Raw genomic sequence first — 23,857 nt, forward strand, 5'->3', positions numbered from 1 at the left:
CCCAGTCAGGGCACACAGGAGAAGCGCCCATATTCTTTTCCACCCTGCATCCTCTTGCTTCTCTCTCTCTCTTCCCCTCCTGCAGCCATGGCTCAAGTGGAGCAAGTTGGCCCCAGCAGCTAAGAATGGCTTCATGGCCTCTGCCCCAGGCACTATGAAGAGCTCAGTTACTGAACAATGGAGCAAAGCCTCAGATGAGCAGAGCATCGCCCCCTAGTGGACTTGCTGAGTGGATCCTGGTCAGGTTGCATGCAGGAGTCTGTCTCTCTGCTTCCCCTTCTCTCACTGAATAATAATAATAATAATAATAATAATAATTTTTTTAAAAATTATATGCTTTTTTGGTATAATTTCATATATATACTCTTATGGTCTTGCTTTTTATTGAATATAATTCTGTTTTCATTCATGTGTTGCACGTAGTATTCCACAACATGAATATACCACAATGTATCCATTCACCGTTTGATCAACATGAAGTTGTTTTCAGTTTGGTGCTACTATAAATAAAGCTAATATAAACAATGCACAAGACTATACAGATATATGTTTTTATTTCTCTTGGGTAAATACCTAGGAGTGGAATGGCTGGGTTGTATGGTAGGTGTATGTCTAACTTAAGGAACTGAAAAAGTGTTTTTAAAAGTGTCGGCCCTGGTCAGTTGGCTCAGTGGATAGAGCACTGGCCTGGTGTGTGAATGTCTAGGGTTTGATTCCCGGTTAGTGCACACAAGAGAAGTGACCATCTGCTTCTCTTCCCCCCTCCTTCTCGCCCTCTTCCCCTCCCACAGCCAGTGGCTCAACTGGTTCAAATGTCTGCCTCAGGCACTAAAAATAGCTCGGCTGATTCAAGCATTGGCCCTAGATGGCATTGGTGGATCGTGGTTGGACTGCATGCGGGAGTCTGTCTCACTATCACCCTTCTTCTTACTTAAAAAAAAAAAAGTGGGTGTAACATTTTATAGTCCCACCAGAGTTCCAGTTGCTCCACATCCTCGTCAACACCTGGCAAGGTAAATCATTTTAATATTTACTGATTTTAGAAATAGAGAGAGGAAGGGAGACAGAGAGACAGGAACATCCATCTGTTCTTGTATAAGCCCTGACTGTGGACTGAACTAGCAACCCATTACACTTTGGGATGATGCTCTAACCAAATGAGCTATCTGGCCAGAGTGCAAGATAAATATATATATATATATATATATATATATATATATATATATATATAAATATATATATATATTTTATTTTTATTTTTTTTTTCATTTTTCTGAAGCTGGAAACAGGGAGAGACAGTCAGACAGACTCCCGCATGCGCCCGACCGGGATCCACCCGGCACGCCCACCAGGGGCGACGCTCTGCCCACCAGGGGGCGATGCTCTGCCCATCCTGGGCGTCGCCATGTTGTGACCAGAGCCACTCTAGCGCCTGAGGCAGAGGCCACAGAGCCATCCCCAGCGCCCGGGCCATCTTTGCTCCAATGGAGCCTTGGCTGCGGGAGGGGAAGAGAGAGACAGAGAGGAAAGCGCGGCGGAGGGGTGGAGAAGCAAATGGGCGCTTCTCCTGTGTGCCCTGGCTGGGAATCGAACCCGGGTCCTCCACACGCTATATATATATATATATATTTTAAATAACAGTTTTCTTTAATTTTATTTATTCATTTTTAGAGAGGAGAGAGAGAGAGGGAGAGAGAGAAACAGAGAGAGAGAGAAGGGGGGGAGGAGCTGGAAGCATCAACTCCCATATGTGCCTTGACCAGGCAAGCCCAGGGTTTCGAACCGGCGACCTCAGCATTTCCAGGTTGACGCTTTTATCCACTGCGCCACCACAGGTCAGGCAAGATAAATATTTTTAACTTAGCAATGCAATGATTTTTAACTTGCATTTCCTAAATAACTAATACTATTGAATGTCTTTGCATATGTTTATTTGCCATTCATATATTTCCTTGATGAAGCATCTAATAAAATCTTTTGTCAGGCACTGTTCTTTAGTAATGATGATACAACAATGACTGGTCTTGGTTCTCACAGAACTCACAGTTCAGGAGGGAAGCCAGATAGATGAGCAAGTAATTATAATAACATGTAGTAAGTTTTATCATAAGAGAATACCAGAGTAAAAGGGGAGAACTGGGGTCAGAGAGGCAGGAAGGAGGCTTACCTGGCCTAGGGGGTCAAAGAAGATGCCTCTGGGAAAGTAAAGTTTAAATCCAGATCTCTCTTTTTTTCTTTTTAAATATTTTTATTTATTTATTTATTTTAGTGAGAGAGGCAGGGGGAAAAGAGCAAGAAAGAGAGACAGGAATATCAATCTGTTACTGTATGAGCCCTGACCAGGGATCGAACCGGCAAACTCTATGCTTTGGGACTATGCTCTTAACTGACTGAGCTATCCAGGCAAGGAAATTCCATATCTCAAGGATGAGTTAGAAAAGACTAGGATCAGGAAGGTGGGGATCCTGGTAGAAAAATGAGTATGTGTGAAGTCAGGTGAAAGCTATATTATAGGGTGCTGAAATTAATTCAGTAGAGCTGAAGGGCAGAGTATAAGACAATAAATGGACTAGCAGGAGTCTGATCGAATAAAAACGGCAGATCTCAGAAGCAGTAGCTCAGTGGCCAGTTGGCTCGGTGATACAGTGTCAGCCCGACAAATGGAAGTCCTGGGTTCAATTTTCGGTCAGGGCACACAGGAGAAGCGACCATCTGCTTCTCCACGCCTCCCTCCTCTTTTATTTCTCTCTCTCTCTCTCTCTTCTCTTGCAGCTGTGGCTTGAATGGTTAGAGCAAAGTTGGCCCCAGGCACTGAAGATGGCTCCATGGCCTTGCCTCAGGTGCTAAATAGCTCGGCTGTCGAGAAACATCACCCCCTAGTGTCCCAGTCTGGGCACATGTGGGAGTCTGTCTCTGCCTCCCGTCTCTCATTTAAGTTTTCAGAAGCTAGGTAAAACATTTTGAACTCAAGAAATATCTAAGGGCAATCAGAAACCAAAGTTGGGATAGGATAAGACTGAGTTTGTGTTGGAAGGTCACTCTGCTGTGTAAAGAATGGACGAAGGGATGGCAACTGGAGGCAGAGACCAAATATGAAACTAATCTAGTCCAGTGAGAGATGTTGGAAGTTTGGAAACAGGGAAGAATGAGATGGCTATATAGAAGGCAAAAATCAATAGGATTTTGTGAAAAGATATGGGAGAGAGAAAAGGCAGACAGTAGAGGAAGGGAAAAAGAGTAATTCCTGGTTTCTGGTTCCGATAGCTGGTGATGTCATTTACCTAGCTAGGCAAAGCTGAAGGAGTGGTGGTAAGGATGATACACTTCGTTTTAGATGTGGTGAGTCTGAGGTGTCAAAAACACATCTTAAGAGGGTGTTACATAGGCAGTTGGATATAAATGCCTGCAGCTCAGAAGACAAATTTTAGCACAAATTCAAGCTTGAGTGAGATTGCCCAGGAAACATAAAATTTAAGGAACACATTTCCTTCATCTCTGCTTTCATCCATGCTGTGCTTTCCAGGCCCTTCCTTTACTTCCTCAAAGGCCATCTACCCTTCAGGGGCCCAATGAAGGTGTATTGTTTCCATGAAGGCACCCACAAATACCCCAGCTCCAACTGTGCTCAGTTCTTTACCACATAATCTGGAATTTATCCAGAATTTGTTTAACAACAACTTCTTTTGTGTGTGTGTGTGACAGAGACAGAGACAGACAGATAGGGACAGACAGACAGGAAGGGAGAGAGATGAGAAGCATCAATTCTTCGTTGTGGCACCTTAGTTGTTCATTGATTGCTTTTTCATATGTACCTTGACCGGGGTAAGAGGGTACCTTGACCGAGTGACTCCTTGCTCAAGCCAGCGACCTTGGGCTCAAGCCAGTGAGCCTTCCTCAAACCAGATGAGCCCGCGCTCAAACAGGTGACCTTGGGGTTTCAAACGTGGGCCCTCCACATCCCAGTCCAATCCTCTATCCACTGCACCATGGCCTGGTCAGGCTGTTTGGTAACAACTTCTTAAGTAACAATTTCTCCATTGTTAATACAAAAAAGCTTGCCCCAGCAAACTCAGGTAAGAATCAGATGGCTAGATTTGTTAGAGGCTAGCCAATAGCAGGTCACCTAATTTTTTTTAAGTCACCTAATTTCCAAATGAGTTAATAATAGCAACTCCATAAGACACAGAGGGTACAAGATCAAATGAAATGATACAGACAAAAACACTCCAAAAAATAAGCACCATAGTTACATAAGACTTTTGGAGCCTTTTCCTTCTTTTTTATACCTCAGTTTCTTGGTGACTGTCAAGTAAAAGCAAGAACATACTGAATTATTTCTGCCTACTGTACCTGCCATGTACTCACCAAGCAAAAAGTCCATGAAAAATCTGCAGTAGCCTCTGATAGCAGGAAGACATCAGGTGGTACTCCTGAACTTGCATTCCTGGTCCACCAATTATACTGTGATTCTCAGCAGCTAAGCACTAAAAAGAAAATAAGCTTTTAGGATAATTGCTTCAGCAATTGTCCTCATTTTCCTCAACATTTCTTAGCCAAAAATGAAGGTTCTTGTTAACTTAGTGATTTCTGTGTCTCTGTAATAATAAGATAAGCTTCTAACCTGAAAGTAGTTGTTAATGTTCTCCAGATGATTACACATTGGGGTCAGCAGTTGAACAATACAACGAGCAACTTCTTGGCTGGATCTCTGCTGTAGATTTGACAATCCAATATTCTGGCTTCCTTTACTCTATAATAAATTCAGAGTTACTGGGGAAAATACGCTAGATAGCTTCTCTGATATTAAAAGTTCACTGTGGGATTTAGTTAAATCTATGCCACCATGTAGGGGTAGATAGACAAATTAAGTGCTTGTCTAAGACTATTCTGACAGAGGGATCTTGCTCCTTAATCAAATAACAAAGCTACTGGCTTATGCAAAGTATGACCAGTATTTGAGAAGTATAGATCCACAAATTACTTACGAGAAAGCTCACACAGAAATAGATCATTTAGGATGATAAGAATGTAGAGCAAATAGTGAGTACAAACAAGAAAGACTCAAGGAACTAAATGTGTTAATTTTTAAATGTTTATACCTAAAACTTTCACATTTTATTGTTTGCATCATCCAACTGCTTCACCATATGCTATGGCACAACTTTTTTTTTATGCAAAAAAAAGTTCTGGCCTTCTCTAGACAATTAATTATTACACTGAAGCTTGGGCATGAACTTAGTTTGGGAGGCTGTCAAAACCAAAACCCAGGCCTGACCTGTGGTGGCGCAGTGGATAAAGCGTTGACCTGGAAATGCTGAGGTCGCCGGTTCAAAACCCTGGGCTTGCCTGGTCAAGGCACATATGGGAGTTGATGCTTCCAGCTCCTCCCCCCCTTCTCTCTCTCTGTCTCTCCCTCTCCTCTCTAAAATGAATAAATAAATTAAAAAAAAAACAAAAAACACCAAAACCCAAGGACAGAACAGGATTCAGGAATGCTTGGAGCATTTAGAAATACATTTCCTATTTAGGGTGTTTTTTGTTTTTTTTTCTCTGTTTCAGAGTTCTTTTCTAAAGCAAGGTGAATACAGTCTGGCAATGAGGCTGTCACCATACTACCCAGTGATTCAAACACAATGCCAGAAAAAGTACCAACTTATTCACTACTAAGACCTCCTTCTTTCCAGATACCACTAAGGCCAGGGGCTGGGATTCTGCCTATACTGACCTTGAGGAAGAGGACTCTCTTGGCAACAGAAGGTGTCAGCATGTTCTCAACCTTGTGGGAGAGATCTTCCAGCAAGAAAAGCAGTTCAGGGGGCTGAAGTTGTACAATTTCTGTAGCCTGTCACAAGGAATAAAAAAAGACTACTAAGCATGCCTCAGCCATCTATTTTGGGGAGTACATTTTATGTTTTGTCTTCCCAATGGGTGAAGAATCTGACCATTATTTAAAAAGGAGGAAATTTCCCCCACCTCATATAAATAAATGGCTGTTGCGCTATGTCAATAAGCCAAAAAAATCAAGCATTTCTAAAGTAAAACAAAATTTCAAATTATTAAAGTAAAATTTTAGCAGGTAGTATAGTTTTGGAAGATATACTTTTTCTCTAGAAATAAATGCCTCTGTGTATCCTTCCAGCTGTGGACCCGAGGTACATTTCCTAAGCACCTTGAGATAAAAAAATGACTAATTCAAGGGAATTTCCCTTTTCTCTGCTCATTAAATAATCCTATCATATTTATTTCCCCTTAATATTTTGTCACTGTTAACTTTGGTCAGTATCCCTATAAGTATCAAAACAGAATGTATATCAGAAACACTATCAGAAACAGAATGGGCCAAATACACTATTACTTCAAACTGTTCACTCAGTATACAGCCAGGGTGAATCTCCAAGTATACATGATGTAGGAAGATTAAAAAAAAAAGATACTGTGTCTGTTTTGAAGGGGCTTACATTCTTGTAAAAATCTATGGTAAAAATCAAAGCTATTCCTCAATATTTTAACCTGGAGAACTTTTACTCTCTGGTGAAATCCCCTATCAAAAGTTAGCTTTTCTGATTGTGCGGGGTGAAATGGGTGAATCAGAAAAAAACAGGAACTGCAGGATTCCATACATTGGTGGGACATAAAAGCGAGACTAAGAGGCATGAACAGGAGTGTGCTGGCTATGGGGGGTGGGGGGAGGGAAGGAGGGAGAGGGGGAGGGGGAGGGGTACAGAGAGAACTGGATGGAGGGTGGCGGAGGACGATTTCTCTTCGGGTGATGGGTATGCAACAGAACTAAATAACAAGATAACCTGGAAATGTTTTCTTTGAATGTATGTACCCTGATTTATTGATGTCACCCCATTAAAATAAAAATTTATTTATAAAAAAAAAAAAATGTTAGCTTTTCTGTGAAACATGTCCATTCTCTCTTCGGTTTCATTGAAATTTGGTTCAGACCATCAATATGGCATGTACTGCTATAGTTCTGCCTCTTTCCTTTATTAGATTATGAACTATTTGAAGGTAAGCATCATGCTGTACATACTACTAAAGTGCCAATGTCTAGATTACTGGCAAACACAAAATGTCTTGATAAGCATCTCATGGATGCTAAACAAATGCCACGAAAAAGTGAAAACAGCACTGACCTCTACAAACCAGAACAGTGCTGTGCTACTTGACAAAAGTAATCTAAACAGCTTATTATTAGTAACTAAGGTAAGGACCACCACGTTTACATGATTTTGTTGTTGCTTTTATTTTATTATTATTATTTTTTGCATTTCTCCGAAGCTGGGGAGGCAGTCAGACAGACTCCCGCATGTGCCCGATCGGGATCCACCCGGCATGCTCACCAGGGGGCGATGCTCTGCCCCTCTGGGGCATTGCTCTGTTGCATCCAGAGCCATTCTAGCGCCTGAGGCAGAGGCCACAGAGCCATCCTCAGCACCTGGGCCATCTTTGCTCCAATGGAGCCTCGGCTGTGGGAGGGGAAGAGAGAGATAGAGGAAGGAGAGAGGGAGGGGTGGAAAAGCAGACTGGCGCCTCTCCTGTGTGCCCTGGCCGGAAATCGAACCCGGGACTCCTGCACGCTAGGCCAACGCTCTACCACTGAGCCAACTGGCCAGGGCCAATTTTGTTGTTGCTTTAAAAGATTTTATTTATTGATTTTAGAGAGAGGAGAGAGAGAGAAAGGCAGCAGAGGAGGAGACGGAAGCATCAACTCATAGTTGTTTCTCATATGTGCCTTGACCAGGCAAGTCCAGGGTTTTAACCAGTGACCTCAGTGTTCTAGGTTGATGCTTCATCCACTATGCCACCGCACGTCAGGCTAGCACAATCTTTTATAATGTCTAACACACTATAAAAAAAATAGACTTATAAATATCAAGATGACAAAGATGATTATTCATCATTACTTTCACACATAAAGGTTTTGAAAGCCAGAGTCCGACTTCTCTCAATGTCATGATGTTCTTTTTGAGATAAGAACAAAGCTGAGGCCCTGGCCAGTTGGCTCAGCAGTAGAGTGTCGGCCCGGCGTTTGGACGTCCCGGGTTCGATTCCTGGTCAGGGCACACAGGAGAGGCAGCCATCTGCTTCTCCACCCTTCCCCTTCTCTTAAAAAACAAACAAACAAACAAACAAAACAAAACTGAGGCACATTCTGAAAGATTAAGTTCTGAGATCTCATCACTGTCACTTACTTTAGGGTGCATTTCAGTATCAAAGATGAACTTGGTCACAAGCCCACAATGCAAAATAGAGAAAACCTCCATATCCAGCTCTCGGAATAAAAAGTGGTAGTCTTGTAGTGACACTGTCTTTTCTTCTTTCCCTTTGAACTCCTAGGGGAAAGTAGCAATAACCAACAGAATAAATAAGGATCTATTTAGCTTAATTTTTAATGAAGATAATGAAGTACAATTATGCATTCATCTTGTGCAAAAAGTTATATTTTTATCATATCACCAATTTTCTTTCTCCAAAGTCCCCAAATATTCCTGAGACAGAACACATAGTTTAATATTGGGATATAGGTCACAGATTGAGGTTCTTGGTTGTTTTCTACTTCGGGATGTATTAGACAAATCAAGGTATTATGGTGTGGTACAGAACACTATGAGCTTTGGGGCCAGAAAGATATGGCTTCTTCAAATTGATGGCCGCCAGATGGGTGGTGGGGGAGGTGGGTGAAAAAGGTAAAAGAAATTAAGAAGTACAAACTGCCTGTTATGAACAGTCACAAAGATATAAGGTACAGCATAGAAATATAGTCAATAATATTGTAATAACTATGCATGGTGTTCAAACAGGTATAGACTTATTGGGGTGATCACTTCATAAAGTACATGAATGTCTAACTACTATTTTGTACACCTAAAGCTAATAGTGTATGTCAACTGTAACTGGAAAAAAAAAAAGACCTGTACACCAAAAACTGAGGAAAGAAATTAAGACACAAATTAGTGGAAAGATATTTTGTGTTTATGGGTTGGAAGAATTAATATTGTTAAAATGTCCATACTACTGCCTGACCAGGCAGTGGCACAGTAGATAGTGTCAAACTGGGATGCAGACAACCCAAGTTCAAATTCCGGAGGTTGCCGGCTTGAGCACGGGCTCACCAACTTGAGCATGGGGTCTCTGGCTTGAGAGGGGGATTGTAGACATTACCCCATGGTTGCTGGCATGAGCCCAAAGGTCGCTGGTTTGAAGCCCAAGGTCGCTGGCTTGAGCAAGGGGTCATCACTCTGCTGTAGCCCCCAATCAAGGCACATATGAGACAGCAATCAATGAACAATTAAGGTTCCGCAACAAAAAATTGATGCTTCTCATCTCTCTCCCTTCCTGCCTGTCTGTCCCTACTGTCCTTCTCCCTCTCTATCCCTATCTCTCTCGCTAAAACAAAAAACAAAAAACAAAAAACAAAGAACAAAATTAATATTGGGTTTTTAGAGGACTCATACGTAATAAATATTCAATAAACAGTAGCTATAAAACAGAAATAATTGGGATCCATGTGGTTCAGGCAGTATCACAAACATATGAAACCCATTTTGTGAGTGGTACAGAATTATAAGAAAAGAAAACTACTAATACGGAGGGGGATGCATTCGGGGAGACACTAAAATCTATGTAAACACAATAAATTAAAATCAATAAAAATCATTCAATCAATGAAAGAAAACCACTGTTTATTAAGTACCAGAAACTGTATGAAGCATTCAATGTTATCTTGAGTCATCAAGAATCTGATAATCTGGGACTGACAGGAGAAAGAAGCTAAAATAAGTATATCTACAACTACATTGGAGACAAATTTTTTTTTAAAGCGAGAAAGAGAGAGAGAGAGAGAGAGAAGGAGGAACAGACAGGGACAAAAAGACAGGAAGGGAGAGAAATGAGAAGCATCAACTCATAGTTGCAGTGTCTCAGTTATCCATTGATTACTTTCTCATATGTGCCTTTACGTGGGGACTCCAGCTGAGCCAGTGACCCCTTGCTCAAGCCAGCGACCTTGGGGTCATATCCATGATCCCATGCTTAAGCCGGCAACCCTGCACTCAAGCTGGTGAGCCTGTGCTCAAGCCGGAGACCTTGGGATTTCAAACCTGCATCCTCAGTGTCCCAGGCCAGCACTCTATCCACTGTGCCACCACCTGGTCAGGCAAAAATCAGAATCTGATAATTACTACAAGAGAGAATTCAAAGTACTGCTAGGGTGCAAAAAAAGGAGTAAAACATTAAAGAAAATAATTAGAAAAACAGTGTGTGGTAGTGATAAGAACTTGGAGTCTGATGTAAACTCTGCTACTGACAGGGACAGTAAGGCCTACAAAAGTTTATGTGCCTCTCCTTTTCCTAATTTTTCTCTGTAAAATGCAGACAAATAAAGGTGCCCTCTGTTAATCTCACTGGGCTGTCACACACCTTCATGGATATGCATCATTCCAATACCTTTTCCAGCTGGCCTCTATTAGATGGTGTAGGATCGCATTCTGAACCATCCTCCTTTGAAAGTGTGTCATGGGAGGATGTTTTGTTGCCTCCTGCTTTTCGTTTCCTTCCTCCTATGTTTCAAAAAGAGAAAAGTGACTCAAGGAATTAACAATCATGTTTGCTAGATATCACTGCCTTTAGGAAACAACTACCTAGAGACAGAGGAAGTAATTTTATAACCCCAAACTATAGTTTATTTATAACCATGCCAAAGAAAGGGTTCAATTATATAATCTCTTCAATTACTGATGCTTTGATGCATGTAACACCTCATAGGTCAATTCAATGCAGCCCATATAGGGACACAGAATAAGATATAAGAACATACCTGTCATTTCTTGTTTTTTTACTTTTGCTGAAACAGCAGTACTGGTATGAGACATTACATCTAAAGTTTCCAAATGAAAGGTTGCAAGGAGAGGAATACAGTCTGGCATGCCTGAAATAGATAGCAAGCAGGCAGAAGCTCAGTACATAACAACCATATTCCACTGTTAGACTGGGAATGCTAATCACCCAATTGGCTAAAACCTAGTTTCTAGAACTACCAAGCATGGCTATCTTCATATAAGATGCACTCAGGCTTGACCTATGGTGGTACATTGTTAGAACCTTAACCTGGAATGCTGAGGTCATCAGTTCGAAACCCTGGGTTAGCCCGATCAAGGCACATACAAGAAGCAACTATGAGTTGATGCTTCCTGCTCCTTCCCCCCTTTCTCTGTCTCGCTCTTCTCTCTCAAATCAATCAATAAAAAAATCTTTAGCCTGATCAGGCAGTGGCACAGTGGATAAGAGTGTGGGATGCCAAGGACCCAGGTTCAAAACCCCGAGGTTGTCGACTTGAGAGCAGGATCATAGACCTGGCCCCATGGTCGCTGGCTTGAAGCCCAAGGTCACTGCCTCGGTGGAGCCCCCGATCAAGGCACATATGAGAAAGCAATCAATGAACAATTAAGGTGCTGCAGTAAAGAACTGATGCTTCTCATCTCTCTCCCTTCCTGGCTGTCTGTCCCTGTCTGTCTATACCTCTCTCATTAAAAATACATGCATACATACATAAATAAATCTTTAAAAATAAATTTAAAAGATGCATTCAAGTCATCTGACCTTAACTGTTTTGGCATAGGAAAATGGCCAAAGATAACTTTTAGTAATATCATATTAATTGATTGATTAACTTAAAACCATTCTAAATAATAATATAAAATAGACAAGTAAATAAAGACTAAAATAAACTAGCTTATAATCTAAAGATATTAATAATATTTGGTCACAGAACAGTTGGTTTCACACACAATTATTTAGCTGAGCACTTGAGAGAAACTCTATGTTTTCCTCAGAGAATCAAGCTAGCACTTTAAAAGGACAAGTTTACATAATGGTCAGAAGGTATTAAGAGCCTTCAGCTTTACTCCTGGTCATAAACTATGTTTAGGAAATCAAAGGACACTATGCATTTGACCTCCAAAGAAGCAAAGTAACTTTACAAAAATCCAACCAATGTTTTATATATATATATATATATATATATATATATATATATATATATATATATATATTTTTTTTTTTTTTTTTTTTTTTTTTTTTTGTATTTTTCTGAAGCTGGAAATGGGGAGAGACAGACAGACTCCCGCATGCGCCCGACCGGGATCCACCCAGCCCACCCGGCACGCCCACTAGGGGCAACGCTCTGCCCACCAGGGGGTGATGCTCTGCCCCTCCGAGGCGTCGCTCTGCCGAGGCCAGAGCCACACTAGCGCCTGGGGCAGAGGCCAAGGAGCCATCCCCAGCACCTGGGCCATCTTTGCTCCAATGGAGCCTTGGCTGCGGGAGGGGAAGAGAGAGACAGAGAGGAAGGAAGGAGAGGGGGGGTGGAGAAGCAAATGGGCGCTTCTCCTATGTGCCCTGGCCGGGAATCGAACCCGGGTCCCCCGCACGCCAGGTGTTTTATATTTTTTTAAGCAGCAAGAGCTCTTGGAGATAAGTAACAATGGGAGGAAAATAGACACATTCATTGCTATCTTTGAGCCTGGCTTAAAAGCTAAATTCTTTATCTTCTGCTACTGTCTGAGTAGGGCTACCAGGATACTTCCCTTACCTGACAAGTACTTTTCCAGGATTCTCTGTAGTTCTACAATGTGCTTTAACCGGGTGAGCACCTTCCCCTTCATCTCAGGTAATGTTTGCTGGCAAAAGGCATTTACAACCTGCAAAAGTACAAATTATATTCTCATTCCTTGAACTGTTCAAATTTTAAAAAAATGTTTATTTATTGATTTTAGAGAGAGAAAAAGGGAGAGGGAAGGGAAAAGAAAGGGAGGGGGAAGAGAGAAGGGAGGGAGAGAAAGAGAGAGATTTGTTGTTCTATTCATTCATGCATTCATTGGTTGATCCCTGTATATGGCCTGACCGGGATCAAACCTAAAACCTTGGCATATTGGGATGACACTCCAACCAACTAAGCTACTTGGTCAGGATGAACTGTTCAGATTTTAACCTTGTTCATCTAGAGCCAAAAGATGCTCTTCAACGGCAGGATCTTTGAGTTTAGTCTATAAAGTGTTCTCAACAAAGTGCTGTAGAGGAAAAAGCCTTGGGCCAAAACAGGAAATCTATTATTATTATTTTTTTAGTGAGAGAGACAGAGACACAGAGAAAGAGACAGACAGGCAGGAAGGGAGAGAAATAAGCGTCAATCCTTCATTGCGGCACCTTAGTTGTTCATTGATTGCTTTCTCATATGTGCCTTGACGGGGGTGAGGGGATGGTGTAGGGGGGAAGCCTACAACAGAGCGAGTGACCCTTTGCTCAAGCCAGCGACCTTAGGCTTAAGCCAGCAACCCAGCACTCAAGCCAGATAAGCCCCCGCTCAAGCTGGAGACCTAGGGATTTCAAACCTGGGTCCTCTGTGTCCCAGTCCGATGCTCTATCCAGTGTGCCACCACCTTGTCAGGTGCAAATCTGCCTTTTAATCCTAGTTCTATTCATTATAAGTTAAATGACAAGGTGGAATAGCACAGTGGCTGAAGAGCACACACATTGGTGAAACAAGTCTTATTCTACTATTTACTAGTTGTGTGAACTTGGTCAAGTCTCTAACCCAGTGGTTTTCAAAGTGTGCACCAGGGCACACTGGTGTATCCTAGAAGATTTCCAGGTGCGCCCTATGGTATTCCAGAGAAATATGTGCCTGTTGGGGACCAAAAACCAACTCTCCACCTCATTTGCCTGATTAGATTGCAAAAGGCTGGTAAGCTGTGGTGTTGGGTTGGTTACACTACCCCCCATGTTTCCCGGAAAGACTGGTGGCAAGTTTCTTCTATCCTTTGTTTGGTGTATAGTTAAGATGATATGTATGGTGGGGGCTTTCTGTAGTCAACACAATTAGGAGTAAAGATAGAGGAATTCTTCAATGTATTGATGAGGAAATGAGAGTTTGCCTTTCAAATATATGCCCAAACATTGAAGAAATCGCTAGGACACATCAGGCTGTTTCTCATAAACACAAGAATGAAAAAACTTATTTAACATATTCACATCGGGATCTGCCATATTTACTAAATCTTACTATGAATGTATCTAAATATATAAAAAATAACTTTTTTGTCCTTTTTAAAAATTTTTAACCCCTTTTTTATAAATTCTAACAAGCATACCTCAAAAAATGTAACATAAAAATGTTTCTTAATGTGAGAATAAATTTAATTTTGTCATATTTATTTCATTTAATTACCATAAAAGCATGCTTGGACTTTATATTTTTTTCTTTAATATTTGACTTAACTATTATAACATATTTCTCAGAAATTTGTATATAGTGCACCTACAATTATTTGTAGGATTTTAAATGTGCCCCGATTTCAAAAAGTTTGAGAACCACTGCTCTACCTTTCTGAGCTTTTATATCTTTAACTATAAAATGGGAATGCAGCCCTGCCCAGAGAGCTCAGTTGGTTAGAGCGTCATCCAGAAGCACAGAGGTTGACAGTTTGATCCCCAGTCAGGGTACATATAGGAACAGATCAATGTTCTTCTCTCTCCCTCTCTAAAATCAATAAAATAAAATATTTTGGAAAAAAAAGTAAAATAAAATAAAATAAAATAAAATGGGAATGTAATTGTTGTATGAATCACCTGTAAATAGTGTAAAGAAAGAAATTAGCCCAGCATTTGGCATAGTAGGGTGTTTGATAAATTTTAATGACACATTACATGCAATATGTAAAAAGAGGATATTATATGTCATAATTTTGAGGAGAAGAAGAGATAATTCAAGTAAATAAACAGTCTCAGAACTATTATATGAGAAAAGAAGCGTAAAACACATTAGGTGTGTACTTAATCAAAGATGAACAGTATTTTCACAGTAGAGATGGTAAAGTATTCCAGCCAGAAGTAAAAATACTGTGAGAAGGGTTTGAGGTAGTAAAGCATGGGCAACATTAAGTGAATCCTAGTGTTTTTATTTGGCAACATCAGAAGGTACATATAATTAGGAAGAGGTGGAACATAATAGTGAGAGAAGTACACAGGGGTTAATGTGTGGTAGAGACATTTCAGGGAGTCTTGTGGGAACCAAGAAAAGTTTCGTTTTGAGAGAAACTATGTGGTAATAGGCAAAATGTTCTAGTAATTCCATTCACCTCTCGGAACCAGTTGAGAGTAAGATATATGAGTGAACACATGAATGAATGTTCTTTAACAGACATGGACTCCTGCCTCTCTCCAGGCTCCAGGTCAGTGAGCAATATAGGACAATCTGAAAGAGGAGAAGAGATTGTTGACTCCCTTTCGTTCAGATCAACAGAACCCAAGCTCTCCTTCTATGTAGTTTCCCCTTTAACTTGTATGTGAAGATTAAGCTTTGATAAGTCTCAAAATAATTCCAGTTATGCAGCAGTCAACAAATATATTAAGAAGTCTTTGCAACAATTATACAGATAAGGACCAGAAAGCAATATAGAATTATGATAACAATTTATTTGTTAACATGTTGGGATTCTATATGCATTATTTTGTCTTGGGAACTCTATTGCTATACTACTTTTGTAAAGTTAGAAAATTCCTCCCCCACATACCATGTACTGGTCTACCACAACTCTAAGTTTATCAAAGAAAGGTTACAGAGAGAAAAGGATCTGATAACTTTGTTCTATACCTAACAAACCATCAATCTCCTCCAAGTTTCCATTATGTTGTCTCTCCACACAATGTCGCAGTAACCGGAAACAGGGAGCCAGGCACAACGGAGATACCAATCTGGGAAGGAAAAATCCATTTCTAGACAATGCTTTATAGGCCTATTAGTCCATATTTACAGGAAGCCCAACTTTATAATTAAAGGAGTTCTTCCCAAAATAAATGTGGAACATATGAGCCTGACCAGGCAGTAGAACAGGGAATAGAGTGTCGGACTGGGATGCAGAGGACCCAGGTTCAAAACCTCAAGGTTGCCCTGGCTAGATGGCTCCGTTGGTTGGAACATTTGTCCAAAATGTAAAGGTTGCCAGTTCAATCCCCGGTCAGGATACATACAAAAACAGATCTATGTTTCTGTCTGTCTGTCTGTCTCCCTCTCTGTCCCGTCCTGTCTCTCTGAAATGAATAAAATATATATATATATATATAAAAAACAAAACAAAAAAACCCTCAAGGTCACTGGCTTGAGCGCAGTGTTGCTGGCTTGAATGTGGGATCACAGACATGACCCCATGGTTGCTGGTTTGAGCCCAAAGGTCTCTGGCTTGAGCAAGGGGTCACTCGCTCTGCTGTAAACCCCCTACCTCCAGTCAAGGCACATATGAGAAAGCAATCAATGACCAACTAAGGAGCTACAACAAAGAGTTGCAACCAGAGGCGGATTTAACGGCAGGCACACCAGGCATATTCCCTGGGCCCTGACTTCTGAAGAGCCCCACAAAACCCCAATTTTACACTTTTTTCTAATGACACCAAGATTGGTTTCATATGTGCTATTTTAACATTAATAGTACATAATATTTTTTATTTTTAAAAATATGGTTAACATGTATTTTTATTTTCCCTGTCTCTCTCTTTTTATTAAGGGGCCCAAAATTTTCTTTTGCACCTGGGGCCTCAACCAACCTTAATCCACCTCTGGCTGCAATGAAGAATTGATGCTTCTTATCTCTCTTCCGGTCTGTCTGTTCCTATCTGTCCCTCTCTCTGTCTCTCTTTCTCTGCCCCCCCCCAAAAAAAAGTGGAACATATGACAAGGATCTTAATGGATGCTCAGCAAATAAATAATGAGCTGAACTGGAGGAAGGCAGAAGTGAGTAGAATGAATATCCTTGTGTTAGGAAAGAGCAAGTGAGAATGGCAAAGGTAGACAACAATGTCTATGGGAGCGAAAAAGAGACAGAAACAAAAACAGCCTCCTCGAGACAAGCTGGCTAACATGGGGCAATGAAAATTACAATGAAAAGGTCCAAGAAGAAAAAAAAGGATTCAGATCCATTCTCACTAACCCATCCAAATATCACCTGTCTTGGGAGAAACTCTTTTCAATTGTTCCCACAGATTTCAAGAACTGTGGAATTCCCTGTGAACATTCAAAACTTTAGCAGAAGTTTTAGAAAAGAAAAAGTGTACTGACTTGTGGTCTGGTTCCTGTGAAGCCATTCTACCCTCAACTTCTGCAAAATCCTGAGAGAACAACAGTGGCATGAGGTTGATGGCGATCCCATCCTGACTATTGTATTCTTCTAGTCCATAGAGAGCTTTCACAGGAAATTGATAGTCACTGTGGAGAGAAGCCAGGATGTAAAGCCCCACCTCAAGGGTATGTAAACCTATAGGGGAAATCACTAGAACAAATCAGTCTCCTATTTCTGTATTATAAGGAGAAAAGAGAAGCAGGAGAAATAATAAGTGGGGAACATTTTTGCAATTCTGGAGCTGGGGGTGCTGGGTTTGGGATGAAAGAAGCTATGGGGATGGGCCAGATTTGGCTGAGGTTAAGAGCATTCTGATGTCTGTACCAGTTGTCGATATATGTAATTTCTTTAGCAATACAATCAAGTCAGTGAGTAAACAGTACTTACTCTTTTGGAACAGCACACAAGTCCACCACAAAGGCATCTTGGAAATCATTAAAGATGGTTTGCCCAACCCATTCCTTCAAGGAAACAAAAACAAATAATGCTGGGTAGCCCAGGTTGTACTTGCTGTGGAGACCTAGAAAAACTACTGACCTTTCTTTTTTCTAGTGAGAGGTGGGGAGGCAGAGACAGATTCCCCGCATGTGCCCTGACTGGGATCCACCCACCCAGCAAGACCAGTAGGGGGCGATGTTTGCCCATCTGGGGCTGTTGCTCCATTGCAACTGGAGCCTTTTTTTTTTTTTAGTGCTTGAGGCTGAGGCATGGAGCCATCCTCAGTCCGAAAGCCAACTCACTAGAGCCAATCGAGCCATGGCTGTGGGAGGTGGGGTTTGGGGGCGCTATGCGGGGGGGAGAGAGAGAAGGAAGGGGGGAGAAGCAGATGGTCGCTTTTCCTGTGTACCCTGACCAGGAACTGAACCCAGGACATCCACACGCCAGGCCAGAACTCTACCACTGATCCAATCCACCAGGGCCAAACTATTGACTTTTCTAAGCCTCAGTTTCCTTATATCTAAAACAGCGGTTCTCAACCTGTGGGTCGCGACTCACAGGTTGAGAACTGCTGAACTAAAAAGACAATAATAATAATACATGCCTCATTATATGAAATAGAAAAAACATAATGTATGAAAAGTGCTTAACATAGTGTCTGGCATAGAATAAATGGTTGTTATCAACAATATCATGAACATTATCAATACCTCATCCTTACTATGATGTGAAGGAGGCCTCTGAGAGGCCTGGGACAGGGTAAATCAGATCAGCCTTCTCACCTAGAATATGGGAAAGCTTAAAGAATAACCTATTTTTGCAGCACACAGAGAAAGGGGTTGAAGAACATGTAGTAAAGGATCCCTCATGCTTCGTTTAAGAAAAGATACTTGGCCTTACCAGGGCTTTTGGAGCCAGCTTTGCTCCTTGAATCATATTTGCAAATTCATCATAATACAGTACAGAGGCCTGAGGAGACTGCTTACTGCAAGAATGAACCAACTGCAACAAGGAGGTCACCTGGAGCAGCCAAAGAGAAAGAATGGTTTACCCCTTGGGCTGCCAATGCTTCCCTAAAACCATTCACCTCATTATAGAGTTTTTTCTTTCCAATTTCACTGGCAAAGGTCTTATTCCCTCTCACCTAAGGTTTTCTTGAGCCTCTGAACCAGTTTCTCTCTTTCCAATTTCACCTCTATTCCAACCCATCAGACACATGCAGCCAGATTAATTTTTCTAAAGCAAAGCTTGGATTATGTCATTTCTAGGTTAAGAAACCCGTAAGGACTACCTCTGTTTTTATTTAAATCCAATGCCCTGTTTTCTGTCTCTGAAATAGCTTTCTTTCCAACTCTCCAATTACACATTGACTATGCTCTGGTCAATCTGCTGTTCTTCAAACATAGCTATCTTTCTTGCTCTCTTGGATCTTACAATTTAATTAAATTAGGGAGATTAGACAGATATGGTAAGAAATGCAACGCAAGTCAATAGATTCTAAGTGCCATAAGAGTGGTATAAATCATAAAAATTATCAGTTCTGGAAAATATATTTTGAAAAAAGAAGCACACTTTTTGATAAACTGATAGTGACCAGAATTAATTCCTCAATTACTCATAAACACATCCAGCTACATTATAAAAACTCACCTGTGTGTACTGTTCATTAGTTAAGTCTGCTTTCCCTTGGGTCAAACTTGAAGATCTATTTCAAAATTAAGAAATTTTAGCTTCACTTTTATAATATTTTATAACAACTGGCAATTAAATTTAAGAATCTCGCTTTCCCTGGGATGGGGTGGAGATAAAAGTGCATGAAGGCACAGAGTATTTAATTAGGTTATACAAAATGTAGATTTGAGCAAAACAATTGCTAACTCAGATTTTTTTTTTAAGGGCACACTAAAACTAGTAATAATCCTAAGGGCTAACACTAAGCATTGTTCTAACTCTTTAATGCTCTCAATAACTCTATAAAGTAAATACTATTATCTTTTTCACAGATGTGAGAATATAAAGGCACAGAGAAGGAAAGACTCAAATGTTTCTTTGGTGCTACAACTGTGGAATCAAAGTGAAAAGGAGAAAAAATCCATAGGAAGACTTTACTTGTTTCAAAGATGATGCCCCAGACGGGAATAACAGCAACGAAGAACCCTATATTGTGTAGTGCCTATACAGAGCAGATACAGAAAAATGCATCCCAGGAGAATCAGGGCTCCCCTTCTGTAGAAAAATTTCTAGAACACTATTTCTTGGCAGTCCCTAGTTTTTATTCATTAGATTGTAATGGCTATGATCACAATTCTATAAAGTTATATATGATATATGCATTAAGATTGTAAGGAAACATGGAAAAATAGCAACTAACATTTGTTCATTTTTCTTGTTCTGGTTTTAATGTCTACCATTACAATGACATCTATACCGTGTAATACTTTATTTCTTAAGGCAGCAACTTGATTAACTGACCTTGAGCCACAGAAGTCAGAATTTCCATGCATACCTGTCTGCTGCCATGATGCCAGCCATGGTGACAGCACCAATAATACCAATGAGTTTGTATTTGAATATTGTACTAGACAACTGTTTCCGTACCACCAGATGCATGTCATCCTGCAAGTAGACAACGATACAGGAAAGAACAAAATGCTGAAACTGGTACAGCAAAAGAGCCTACAGATATTGGAGCCAAAGAACTTAGAATAGCAAGTGTTCTATCATTCGCTGTGTGGCCTTTGGCAAGTCATTTACTCTCTCTGAGTCGCAGTTTTTTTATTTATAAAATGGGAAAGGTTTTGAAAGGATCAGAGACAGACTATGAAAATTCCTAGAACAATTCCTGACACACGGTAGACATTCAATAATAATAATAATTATTATTATTGTTACTGTTGGATCGTAGCTTGGTAAGCATATGTAAATTATCATAATGTTTACTGCTCAACTAAAATAATGCAATAGAAAAAATACTTAGGAATAAATTTAATCAAGACAAAGACTTCTATATAAAAACTACAGAATATTGCTGAAAGAAATTAAAGAACTACTAAATAAATGGAAAGATATCCCATGTTAATGAATTAGAAGACTTACTATTGTTATGATAACGATATCACTCACAGAGATATGAACATTTGCCTGACCAGGTGGTGGTGCAGTGGATAAAGTACAGACCTGGAATGCTGAAATTGCCAGTTCATAACCCTGGGCTTTCCTGGTCAAGACACATACCTCTTTCTCAAATGAATAAAAACAGTCTTAAAAAAAAAAGTTGTTCATTGATTGCTTTCTCATATGTGCCTTGACTGGGGGTGGAGGTAGGGGGCTCCAGCCGAGCCAGTGACCCCTTGCTAAAGCCAGCAACCATGGGGTCATGTCTATGATCCCAAACTCAAGTCAGCGACTCCATGCTCAAGTCAGATAAGCCTGCACTCAAGCTGGTGACCTCAGGGTTTCGAACCTGGGTCCTCAACATCTCAGGTTGACACTTTAGCTACTGTACCACCACCTGGTCAGGCTCTTTTATTTTTTTTTTAGATTTTATTGATTTTAGAGAGAGGAGACAGAGGAGAGGGAGGGAGAGGTAAGAGAGAGAGAGAAAAAAGGGGGGATAGTAGCAGGAAGCATCAACTTATAGTAGCTGCTTCTCATATGTGCCTTGACCAAGAAAGCCCAGGGTTTCAAACCAGCAACCTTAGCATTCCAAGTCAATGCTCTATACACAGTGCCACCACAGGTTAGGCTATATTTCTCTCTCTCTCTCTTTTTTTTTTTTATATTATGGTTTTTTAAAAATTTTTTTATTTATTTATTCATTTTAGAGAGGAGAGGGAGCAACAGAGAGAGAAAGAGAGAGAGAGAGAGAGAGAGAGAGGAGAGACAGAGAGAGAAAGGGGGAGGAGCTGGAAGCATCAACTCCCATATGTGCCTTGACCAGGCAAGCCCAGGGTTTCGAACCGGCTACCTCAGTATTTCCAGGTCGACGCTTTATCCACTGCGCCACCACAGGTCAGGCCTATATTTCTCTCTTTTAAAATTTTTTTATTGATTGATTTTAGGGAAAGAGGAAGGAAGAGAAAGAGAGGAACTTCAATTTGTTGTTCCACTTAGTTATGCATTGATTGGTTGATTCTTGTATGTGCCCTGACCTGGGATCGAACCCTGAGCTGCCAAGCCAGGGCTGTACTCTATTTCTACTACTGCACACACTGGAGTGATTTCTTTCAGCACATTTCAATTAAAAAGGCTTAAAATTCTTTCTCAACGCACTGCCTCTTACCTGGATGTGACTGCTGCCTTCATGCTGTTTGCTAAATGCCAGTGTGCTGAGAATATAGAAGAGTTTTCGTATTTGCCGAGGGGACAATTTATCCAGATAATCTAAAATGCCCTGAGAAGAAAAATATGTCAATGATATGCTTAGCAACTAACTTCTTTTTCCTTTTGAATTAAAAAAAAAAAATCAATCCTTATAAGAGGTACACACAGATCTGTTCCAGGAAAGCTCAGGTTCTCTAAAGCTATGCTAAGAGCCCAGGGGGGTTGACATTCTGCTTAGTCATCCTAACATACCTCCTTATTCTTCCTATTCTTTTTCTCTATCTTTTCCTTTTTCTTAATGAAAGCAATACTCTGCTAAAAGTTATGCCTTTGACCTTATTCCATATCATATAATCCCTTTTCAGCTTCTCCTTCATATATTATTTATTCATTCTGAAGGAGTCATAGGAACTACCGTACTTACTTTTTGACCTTGGGTAAAGCCTTAGCTTTCTTATCCCCAATGTGGAGATAATATGGCCTACCCAATTATCTTTCAAAGCTCAGACTTAATTATATCAACTCCCTGTTAGAAACCTAAAATAGTTCCTTATTGTCTTTAAGATAAAGTTGAAACTTTTAGAACGGGTTTTGGGACCCTTCATAATCTGGCCCTGTCCTACGTCTTTCCAGCTTCACCCCCACCACCTCTCAGCACATATCCTATTTGCCAACTATGCTAGTCTTACTTGTCGTTTCTCAGGCACACCATGGACTTGGGTGCCAGTTTGCTTCTGTTCAAACTGTCTTCTGCCTACACGCACTTCTCCTTATTCAATTATTCCCAAAAATCACTCAAATGTTATCTCCTCTTTGAAGACTCAGTTTCCCAAATTATTCCTGTTCTGATGTATCATTTTCTCTTTATTAGAGAATTCATCATATGTCTTATTTTCTATCATCAAAAGCAAGGACTGACTTTTATATCCACAAACCCAGAGTAGAGCCTGGCACATAGTTAAGCATAAAAAAGTATTTGTTGAATGAATTAACACATAATAATTAGACAAGTTATTTTTTTTCTTTTTGCCTGTTACCTCACCTCCTACTTACTCCCTCCTACCAATTATAGTGCTTAATATTTCAAGTACGAAATAAATGTTGCTAACAAATAGTGGCTATCTCTCAGATATACACAAGAAAGAAAAATGATTCAATATATGTCAACTGAGGGACTAGGTACCTTCACAAAGACAGCATTTAGCCTCATAGCAGACAGGTTTAGAACTACCAAGTCTAGGAGCACATCCAATGCAATATCAACTTCAGCTTCATTCCCACTGCAGATATGGGTCACTAAGGCAGCAATCACCTCCTATACAGAGAAGAGTCAATGGGCAGTGTGAAGCAAAAATAAGGTACGACCATCTTAAAGGGGTTCAAGTCTTGAGGTCATTCCAATCTCAACTTGGTTAAAATCTCAACCCACTCTATCCTATGCTCTAATTTTATTATCTAGTTTTCATTAATGTTAGATTCAGGAGGTTTAGGATTATGCCAAATCTAGCTACACTACCATCCAGTCATTTCCCATAATTAACTTAGATAGTGAACACTATATAAACCAGCACTTTTCATCTGGTGCGCCACAAGAATTTTCAAAGCATGCAATAACTGACTATTTAGTCAGAGACATTGACCTCTTTTCCCTTAGAATGTCAAGTAAAAAAATGACAACAGCCAATACAACTACATACCTATTTTTTTTTAAGAGGGGCAAAAAAATATTTTTTGACTTGCCATAAAATTCTAGTAATTAGTTTATGCATGCCATGAGATGAAAAAGGTTATAAATCTCTGAAATAAACCCTTTTGATTTTTCTCAGTGGTGTCGTCTTTCTTTCTCATATGATTACACATTACCCTTTAAGTTGTAGTTGTATTTAATTTATTGAAATTTACTGAAAAGGTAGTATTCG

General features: G+C 40.3%; 1 protein-coding gene across 4 annotated transcripts in view; it reads right to left on the reverse strand.

Annotated features, from left to right (window-relative positions):
- Positions 1-23,857, reverse strand: part of FANCD2 (FA complementation group D2) — an 89,857-nt gene that overhangs the window by 26,943 nt on the left and 39,057 nt on the right. For all 4 annotated transcript variants that reach the window (XM_066245946.1, XM_066245945.1, XM_066245944.1 and 1 more), the window contains 16 exons: positions 23,122-23,253; positions 21,898-22,008; positions 20,122-20,231; positions 19,266-19,320; positions 18,516-18,635; positions 17,565-17,638; positions 17,117-17,263; positions 15,659-15,759; positions 15,144-15,259; positions 12,599-12,707; positions 10,826-10,936; positions 10,456-10,568; positions 8,202-8,342; positions 5,726-5,842; positions 4,622-4,750; positions 4,366-4,484 (listed from right to left, as the gene is read on the reverse strand). In XM_066245946.1, the coding sequence (XP_066102043.1) occupies positions 4,366-4,484; positions 4,622-4,750; positions 5,726-5,842; positions 8,202-8,342; positions 10,456-10,568; positions 10,826-10,936; positions 12,599-12,707; positions 15,144-15,259; positions 15,659-15,759; positions 17,117-17,263; positions 17,565-17,638; positions 18,516-18,635; positions 19,266-19,320; positions 20,122-20,231; positions 21,898-22,008; positions 23,122-23,253 (1,805 nt within the window). The remainder of the gene's footprint in view (positions 1-4,365; positions 4,485-4,621; positions 4,751-5,725; positions 5,843-8,201; positions 8,343-10,455; positions 10,569-10,825; positions 10,937-12,598; positions 12,708-15,143; positions 15,260-15,658; positions 15,760-17,116; positions 17,264-17,564; positions 17,639-18,515; positions 18,636-19,265; positions 19,321-20,121; positions 20,232-21,897; positions 22,009-23,121; positions 23,254-23,857) is intronic.

Source organism: Saccopteryx bilineata, chromosome 10 (genome assembly GCF_036850765.1).
Source record: "Saccopteryx bilineata isolate mSacBil1 chromosome 10, mSacBil1_pri_phased_curated, whole genome shotgun sequence".
Lineage (NCBI taxonomy): Eukaryota > Metazoa > Chordata > Mammalia > Chiroptera > Emballonuridae > Saccopteryx > Saccopteryx bilineata.